General features: G+C 45.6%; 1 protein-coding gene across 2 annotated transcripts in view; it reads left to right on the plus strand.

Moving 5' to 3' along the window:
* Positions 1–9,471, plus strand: part of arhgap9 (Rho GTPase activating protein 9) — a 28,746-nt gene extending 19,275 nt beyond the window's left edge. Inside the window, exons 12-21 of one of the 2 annotated variants that reach the window (XM_028998301.1) lie at positions 193–288; positions 1,954–2,052; positions 2,205–2,322; positions 2,448–2,567; positions 3,130–3,228; positions 3,654–3,731; positions 3,871–3,924; positions 5,243–5,377; positions 5,476–5,581; positions 7,986–9,471. In XM_028998301.1, the coding sequence (XP_028854134.1) occupies positions 193–288; positions 1,954–2,052; positions 2,205–2,322; positions 2,448–2,567; positions 3,130–3,228; positions 3,654–3,731; positions 3,871–3,924; positions 5,243–5,377; positions 5,476–5,581; positions 7,986–8,163 (1,083 nt within the window). In that variant the 3' untranslated portion in view covers positions 8,164–9,471. The remainder of the gene's footprint in view (positions 1–192; positions 289–1,953; positions 2,053–2,204; positions 2,323–2,447; positions 2,568–3,129; positions 3,229–3,653; positions 3,732–3,870; positions 3,925–5,242; positions 5,378–5,475; positions 5,582–7,985) is intronic. The other variant, XM_028998302.1, reaches the window with a different exon arrangement.
* The last annotated feature ends 254 nt before the right edge of the window (positions 9,472–9,725 follow it).

Here is a 9,725-nt window from a genome sequence, read left to right on the forward strand (position 1 = left end):
ACTAAAACCTTCGGCCAGAACTTCACGTTGCACTTTGGTTATGATGGGGCTGCGAAATGCTGCCCACTGTGGACCAAAGGCCACCCTACCGCAAAGTATGGTACCACACCTGTCACCACACTGCACCACATCATTGCTGCTCTAAGAATAATGGTTGGTTTGTATGTGTGTGTGTGTGTGTGTGTGTTACAGAGGCCGGGGAAAAGCCGGCCTGAGAGCAGCGTTGATCTGCGGGGGGCTCAGCTGCAGTGGGCCAATGATCTGTCCAGCAAGAAAAATGTTTTCAAGGTCAGGAAAATTATTTTCCTTCGGTTCGTTCCTTTCTGTCTAGAAATGTACCAGTGGACGGGAAGTCGTTTCAAATATCTTTGTTCAAATATCTAAGTATTTTTTAATGTGTGGTCTGAGTCTTCTGGGTCCAATAGTCCAGAGACATGCACGTTTGGAGATATGCTGATGCTAGATTACTTTAACTGTATGCTAAAAGATAAAACTCTTTCTGCCACAGTTGTACAGTCACCGTACGTGTGCACAAGTACGGTGTTTTGTTCTGAATAATGAACAGCATTTCCCTCTTTTTATGTTCACACCTCCTGCAGACCAGTATAGTTCTGACAGGTCTTTTTAATTTAGGGAAACAGACATAGTAAGCATAGAAATGATAAGTTGCTCATCCTCAAGTGTGACTGTGACATGCGCGGCAAGTCGAACGTGAATACGTCTCTGTGTGCCCTACTTCTATATCTGTCTGTGTCTGATTGTGGAAAGTCCTTGACTTTGATGTTTGAGAACGTGCTGGAACCCTGAAATGTGAAGATGAATTTAAGAAGTAGATTTCTTGTCCATTTGTCTGGAGATTTTCTCACCTGTTCATCTGCTTTATTTGTTGTGGCGGTAGTAGCCTAGTGCAGTGGTTCCTAACCTGGGGTCCGTGCCCCCTGGGGGGCGCCAGAGACACCCAATATGATAATCAAAACTCTGTATAATCCTATACGGTATATAGACTAGAGCTGTAAATCTTGTCAATCCTGTAAATCGAGTTCCTTCGGTCAGCAAACATGAACTTCCGGTCTATAATCCTGTCAGGAGGTTGGAGGACGCAGACATGGACATGGGGTGAGAGGAGGCAGGATCGCCTGGTTGGGCTGAGGTGAAGACCGCCGTGTGGTCTTAATGTTGTTGCAACTCCGTGGCACATGGCACCGCGGGGGGGAAATGCAACAGAAGCAGCAAGTAGAACTGTCGTGTGCCACAAACAGTGAACGTTTTTCTGCTAATCCTCCTCGGTGGTCGCGTCCAACGATGCTCTGGGGACGTGCCAAACCACTGGTTGTCTTTTCCATCCGATACCAAGTAAAATTCAGGTTGGGGTTCGCCCACGACACCAGGCAGGCAGGTGGGCTTCAGGTAAAAAAGGTTGGGAACCACTTGCCTGGTGGATTAGACACTCGACTGTGAACCAGAAGACCACAAAGTCACAGGTTCAAGCTCCCTCGACTGCCATTGTGTCCCTCACTTAACCCTGAGTGTTTCCAGTGGGGACTGTCCCTCTAACTACTGATTAGAGTAATGAAGTGAAGTGATACACAGCAGCACAGCACACGGTGCACATATTGAAATGTGTCCTGTGCTTTTAACCATCACCCTTAGTGAGCAGTGGGCAGCCATGACAGGCGCCCGGGGAGCAGTGTGTGGGGACGATGCTTTGCTCAGTGGCACCTTGGCGGATCGGGATTCGAACCGGCAACCTTCTGATTACGGGGCCACTTCTGGGATTCGAACCGGCAACCTTCTGATTATGGGGCCTCTTCCTTAACAGCTAGGCCACCACTGCCCCAAGGCGCTCTGGATAAGGATGTCCTCTAAATGCTGAAAAATGTAAATGTCATGTGTATGTAGTGTTTGTGACGTTGAGTCTTTGTAGGCCACAACATGACTGTGCTTCTCTCCTAGTTGAGGACAGTGACAGGCAACGAGTTCCTGCTGCAGTCGGAGACGGACTCCCTGATCCGAGAGTGGTACGGCACCATTCAGGGCGTCATCAGCAGGCTGGTCAGTTTTTAAAACAACATTACCACATTAACTAGGAGGGAAGAGGGTTATTTAGTCAAAATGAACACGTTAAAATATGCATTTTAGCAAGCTTTAGTCTGAAAAAGGCTCTGGCCAGACAGACCAAGCTGTGTGCGTGATGTGTGTTTCAGGACCGTGAGAATCCTCTGGACAACGTGCTGCTCTACTCTTTGAGGCGAGCTGGCAGTGTGGAGATGCTTGACCACAGCGGAGACGAGGATGAAGACAGAAAGGGACGCAAGACCTCGCGTCAGTCTATTGTATTGTACTATATTATATTGCAGTCTGTTCTGTTATTGCTCATTAATCCGTGCTAGTTTGCTGGGTCTCTTTGCTGTACGAATGGTGAAGACGTGTTTCTCTGCGCTTCACAGTCCCGCGGTCCATGTCCAACTTGGAGAACACAGAGAGGAAGAGGGTCAGGAGTCGTCTGAAGAAGCTCATACTGAAACGTCCGCCACTGCAGACCTTACAGGAGAAAGGCCTGATAAAAGGTGAGGAACTGCGCAAACACATTTACATTTACAGCATTTATCAGACGCCCTTATCCAGAGCGACTTACAATCAGTAGTTACAGGGACAGTCCCCCCTGGAGACACTCAGGGTTAAGTGTCTTGCTCAGGGACACAATGGTAGTAAGTGGGATTTGAACCTGGGTCTTCTGGTTCATAGGCGAGTGTGTTATCCACTAGGCTACTACCACCCTGCAACACATGCATGCACGATGCATGAAGATGGATATGAACATGTGCATGCATTTAATCACACACACACATGCACACACACACACACACATATGCATACATGACCATAGAAGCGCTCATTGAAGGTGAGGAACTACGCACATCAGAACACACATATGTTGCACATGTGTGTTGCACATGTCACACACTGCTCACACAGGGTGATGGGTTAAATGCAGAGGACAAATTTTCATTGCTGTGTATCACATGTGACAATCACTTCACTTTCACTTTCACTTTTCACATACAGCCACAGATACTCGGGATGATACCAGGCACTGATAGGTTTTTCCTGTCTACATTTTGCACTCAGACCAGGTGTTCGGCTGCCGCCTGGAGACGCTGTGTGAGCGCGAGAAGAGCACTGTCCCTCGCTTCGTTAGGATGTGTGCCGATGCTGTGGAGAGGAGAGGTATCATCTGGTCACCTCTAGTCACACTGAAGCTGTTCATTCTGCTTCTCAAACCTGATTGGCTGAGGCACATTAGAAGAATTTCATGTACACACCTGTAAGCTCATACTGCCCAATAGGTTTTGAATAGTTTATGTAATGATTTGCATATTAATGCATGCAAATAAATAGCAAATTATATTTGTAATTTTTTTTAATAATAAACTTTATCCTTAATGGATAAAATAACTCTATGTTTATTATAAATTCCATGACACTGAACTGAGCCAGATGATGCTATCTATTTCAATTTTTGTAAACAACAACTGTACATCCGTTAGCTTTAGGGCTTAATTATGAGTTTGTTTTGATGTTTGAAATTTTTTGCTATTTATGAGATTTCCGTTTGGTCTGTCTGTCTGTCTGTCTGCCTGTCTGCGATTCAGGATTAGAGACGGATGGAATCTACCGCGTCAGCGGGAACCTGGCTGTGATTCAGAAACTGCGCTTTGCTGTCAATCATGGTGAGGAAGTGGGAGGACAAGAGCGGGATAGGAAAAAGAGATGAAACTAAGGGTGTTGCTGCTCATCGTTACGCAGTTGCTCTGTGGTGTGTGTGTGTGTATATGTGGCCGGCAGGTTAACACTTGTTGGTCTTTCCAGAGCGGGCGGTGACCACAGATGGACGTTATCTTTTCCCAGAGGAGTTGGTGCAAGGTAGAGCCAGACGGGACTCTCAGCACCCAAGCCAGAGATTGCCTGCCTTAAAGCACTGCTGTCTGCCTTGCTCTGATCAAACACACACACACACGTTTACGACACACTCTAAGCTCTATATCTTGGTTTCTTCAAACACCAAAACTGAGTGCCTTGTACATGTTGCAGTGCAACTGCTCTACTAAACCAAGCTGACTGACAGACGTCCCGGCACTCTGTCTCTTTCCTTCCTATCACCGCCACACATATGTGGTCTAATTTTGGGTTTGTGTTCACCCAGTTTTGCATACAAAATGAATGTGTGTGTTGTGCTGCACATATTGCAATGCGCCGGCTAATGCACATTTGGCCTCTCTTTCTCTCTTTTCTTCTGATTTACATGTAGCGTAAGTCTCCAGTTGGATCTTGTTCAGGGTTTGGAGGCCACCGTGTGGTCTCGGGTAGAACTGCACTTATATCGACAGCGTGTTTGAATGAGGCGTCTTGCATTTTGACACTCCACACACGTACAATCAGTAGTTACAGGGACAGTCACCCTGGAGGAACCCAGGGTTAAGTGTCTTGCTCAGGGACACATTGGTAGTAAGTGGGATTACAACCTGGGTCTTCTGGTTCATAGGCGAGTGTGTTACCCACTAGGCTACCACCACCCACACTCCACCTACAAACACTCCACACACACGTGCACTGTCCGACAGATTTACTTTTTTTTTTTTACATTTCTACATTTACAGCATTTAGCAGGTGCCCTTACATTCAGTAGTTACAGGGACAGTCCCCCTAGAGTAACTCAGGGTTAAGTGTCTTGCTCAGGGACACAATAGTAATAAGTGTGGTTTGAACTTTGAATAATCAGCAAAATATAATTACTTGGCCATGATTTTAACACTCAAGCCACTAATATCCATGGATAAATTGAGTCGAAAATCAATTGAGTCTTGGCGTTGGGCACCTGCTTTTATTGAAGGTGACTATTTAAGAGGTTGCTGCTGCTTTTCACTCTATCCACAGTCACAAAGAAAATGTATTTGAAGGGAATTTGACCTCTGGTTGGCATGAATTCTGGTATATTATACCGGGATGTGTATATGTGTGCATTTCCCCTCAGATCTTTTTTTCCACGGACGGCTCCTCTGCTGCAGCTTCTTCTCGCTCAGTGACGCTCGTTGAAACCGACTCAACTAATCGGCTCGTTCTCCTCTTTTCTCTTTTTTATTTCTCCTTCTCTCCTTCCTATGCCGTCTCTCTGTTCTCCCCGCTGTTTTCTGTCTCCAATCCACTCGTCCATTGACCCATCCTCTCCGTCCCCCTGTTCCAGAAGAGAAGCTGAACTTGGACAGCCCCGAGTGGGAGGACATCCACGTCGTCTCCGGCGCACTGAAGCTCTTCTTCCGCGAGCTGCCTGAGCCACTCGTCCCATACGGGGTCTTCTCTGACCTCATGGAGACCATCAGTGAGTGTAGAAGATGAATGAGGAGAAGACGTTGTTTACGGTATGCTGCAGTATGGTGCTAGCAGGAAGCCCATTGATTCTCACCATTTGTCTGTCAGAGATCTCCAACTACCTGGATAAGGTGGATCGGATGAAGTCCCTGTTGCAGCGTATGCCTCCTCCCAACCATGACACTATGAGATTCATGTTCCGCCACCTTAAACGGTAGGAGCTCTTGCCTGCGTGACAGTACATTTCAGAGCGGAGGACAGAAAAGAATCAGAATCACTTTTATTGTACTGTTACTGCAGACACAAGGAGTTTGGTTCCGGCTGTTGGAGTCTCTCAAGCAGCACAGTACAGTACAACACAATATAAAGCAGAGAGCCATATGCACAATATACAATCGAGGCAGGCGCAAAATAGAGATTTAAAAACTACTTGACAACAGATACAGTATATTACTATGGTAATAAGTTATTAAGGTTCTGCAATATATTGTCCTAATATTTCTATTAATAAATAATTGTCTGGCGAGGAAGAAGGATGCACATGCACAACGTCACGAAACCGGGGTTTAATACATGGTAGACAGGACAATGGAAACATCACCAAACAATGACCCAACCGCGAACAGACACGAACAGGGCAACTTTATACATCAGACACAGGTGATAACAATCAGGAAACATTACACAAGACTAACATGAATCTCCGGCCCGAACTCCAGACCCGGAGTGGCCCCGGCCGGACCGGATAATGACAATAATACATGGTGTGTATTGCTGTGTTGACCTGGGTAGACAAAGATTGACAAACGTGGCTGCTTTCACATTTAGATTTATGGGGTTTGTCAGACGCCATTATCCAGAGCAACTTACAACCAGCAGCTAAGCTCAACCATAACATGCTGCTACCTCTCTTTCTATTCATGGCACAACACCATGTCACTTCTCATAATCATAGTTCAATCACCTGAACTAATTAATATCAATGTATTATACCTGCCATAGTTATTTATTATTTATTACATAAAACTAAATCGATATTACATTGCACTACTAATTGCAATACTGGGGCAGTGGTGGCCAAGCAGTTAAGGAAGCGGCCCCGTAATCAGAAGGTTGCCGGTTTGAATCCCGATCCGCCAAGTAAAGTACAGTCCCCACACACTGCTCCCCGGGCGCCTGTCATGGCTGCCCACTGCTCACTAAGGGTGATGGTTAAAAGCAGAGGACACATTTCAACGTGTCACAGTGTGCTGTGCTGTGTATCACACTTTCACTACTTTCTTTCTAATAAGGTCCTGTTCTTTTTTTAAACTATACTGTATAGCGTTATTTCCTTTTATTGCATTATGTTTTTAGGCCCAAAAAATTTATAAAGTTTTTTCTTATCATATCTCTCCATCAAGGGGACAGTCCCCTTGGAGACACTCAGGGTTAAGTGTAGACGACTTTGTCATCTTCTGGTCCACAGATGAGTGTCTCACCAACTAGGCTACGTCCACCCTCTCACTACCACTTCCTCTCACCAGAGGGTAGAGGGACTAGAGGGTGCTAAGATCACCATGCACCTACAATGCGGTCACTCGAGACATATGGGTGGCTACGTTATGTGACAGTAACTGCCAGGACATCCAATAGTTAGCTACGTCCAAAAGAGGGCGCCATACCCCAACATGCAACTACATTCCTGTGTGGTCTTCTGACCTAAGTAATGCCCAGAGCAGCCAGTTGAATGAACTGTGCATTTCAATGGCCAGTTTTGAGGGATTGTTATATGTGCTCCACGAATTATGCATCACTATCAGCCTCAACGCGGAACCAATAAACACCGGCAGCTGCAATGGGCCGGGTCACGAAGCGCAAAGTATCTGCCGTTCGGCTTTTGTGTACGTTTGTTTGGAGAAGTCTGTAAGGCAATTAATTTTACGCCACATGTGCTAACCTCCACAACTTGATGCTGGCGTGATCTGACAGAGGCCCGAAATAACCTGGCACGGGACTTGAGGGTGAATCTGGTGCCTGGTTCTAGGTGTGGCTTGATGAACGAGTGCCCACCCCTCCCCTCTGGTTCTCATTTTCCCATCGCGAACCCTTAAATCTGCTCCTCTCTGTCGCCACGCTCTCGTGGGACCGCTGCGGCTCGTCTGCTGGAAGAAACGCCAACACCGCCGCCGCCACCAGTGGAACCTCTCTCGCTCTCTCCTCGCCGCCTCTTTTTTTTTTTTTTTTTCTCTTCTATCCCTTTTCCAGCCTTTTTTCCTTGCTCTGTTTTTTAATGTGGAAGTTTTGAGCAATTGCTGGCTGCCTGTGTGCCTCGGTGGGAATGGCATTTTTAGAAGAATGCCTCTCGCTGTGGCCTTAACCCCTTCCTGTGCCCTCTAACACACACACACACACACACACACACACAAACATAAACACGCACAAGATTGCATGCATATTTGCACAAGTCACATCAGATTCTGACTAATTTCATTTCTTAGCAGGGTGCATGTGAGCGATTGGGATATATCATGCAAAAAATAGTTCGTACAAGCTGTTAGAACCGTGTTTGTTAGATGAGCCGCTCTGGAAGGAGTTGCCGCGGCAGCCTCCGTCGTCATCTCTCGCTCTCTCCTCAGAGTGATGGAGCACTGCGACTCCAACCGCATGACCACCCAGAACATCGGCATTGTGTTCGGCCCCACCCTGATGCGCCCGGAGCAGGACAACGGCAACATGGCCGTCAACATGGTGTACCAGAACCAGGCCGTGGAGCTCATCCTCAGCGAATTCGACCAGGTCTTCGGAGGGGACTAGCTCGGCTCTGTCCAAACAGGAGCGTCTCCGTCTCTCTGAGCCGGAGGAGAAGGTGTGTGTTTGGTGAGGGATTGAAGGCTGGTGCCACCAACCAACCCTCATTAATCAGAACCTCATCCAGTTAGACTGTGTTACACACGCACACACACTCCAGTTCTAATTCACACTGGACCTTGGTGAAACCACCACCTCTACACGAGCGGATGAGCGGGAGGACTAACGGGAACTAACTCATGCTATTCAGGGTGAAGTAACGACTGAATCACAATGCTCAGAAGGAGGGACGTTTAGGTGCGGTCCAGAAGTGGAGGATTGTAACTGCAGACTCTCGGCTTCTCTTATTTAAGAAAAGGACTGAATTAAAGAGTATGTTTATCCAAAGTGCCAAAGTGCGTTGTGAGCATGTGTGTTTGTGTGTGTGTTGCGGTGGTTGGCGTGATAGATCGGGCAAGTGTGGAGGTATGTATGCCACTTAGCGTGAGGGTGGAGCGCTCCCTCATGATTGGTCCGAACTCTGCTTTTAATAATGGAACAAAAGAGAAACTAGAAATGCATATGTTTAAAAAATGTGTTTTTTTTTTCTTCACCCCCCCTTTCTTTGCTGAATTCCCTTTGTGGCTTTTGGTAAATTTATATTGACTGTGGCTTTGGCAGAACACAAAAAAGAGGAAGAGAGAAGAAAAGGGGAAATATGAAAGTGTACACGGATTTTAATGTTTTATTTTTATATATTTATTCTTTTTTTTCTTCTTGATTTCTTATTATTTCAAGTTGGGAGAATGGAGAGGGAGAAAAGGGTCTGACTGATGTGCTGCCAGGGCGCGGTCAGCTGAAGTTTTATAGAAATATTATTTGTGATTATTGGGAGGGAGAAAAAAATGATTGCCAGAGGTTTGAACTTGTGATGTCAGAGTTGCTCAATTATATGTACGTTAATATTTTATAATGCTGGAAGACAAAAAAAAATGAATCCTGCATTTTGCACATTATCTACATGCCCTGAATTTTATCGTCATGTATGTAAAATTATCATATTTTTTCTCGTTTCTCTCTCCTTTTTGTCATGAAGTGTGGTGACTGAAGTGTAAAAGCAGGAATAATTTTTTTCCTGTGATGCCTAAAACTCATTTTTGTACAATGTCACCCTTTTTCACTGTTTTTTTTTTTTTTAAATCCTTACTAGAGTTCCTATACAGAGATTTTTATGTCAAAATCCTCTACAGCTCTAGCCACGAATTTAACACATGCTTCATTGGTGAAACAAAAAAATGTAAGTTACTTTTCAATTAAATTTACTTTGCAAATGGTTCTGTGAACTTGTGAATGTCTCATGCTGAAGTCCTGTTAAAGGAAGTAAACTTGTTGCACAAAAGACATGCACTTGGCTCTCTCCTGCTGCAACCGTCGGCAGTTTCGGTGTGGTTTTCCAGAACCAGGCACTTTCAGTCAGCAATATTTTGGCCATTTATACCACAGTAAGCACAGTTAAACGATTAAACAGTTAAAACACAGTGGCTCCAACACCTACTACTATTAGTTGAAAAACAGATTTATGGGGAAGC

The sequence above is a fragment of the Denticeps clupeoides genome, chromosome 12 (assembly GCF_900700375.1).
Source record: "Denticeps clupeoides chromosome 12, fDenClu1.1, whole genome shotgun sequence".
Taxonomy (NCBI): Eukaryota; Metazoa; Chordata; class Actinopteri; order Clupeiformes; family Denticipitidae; genus Denticeps; species Denticeps clupeoides.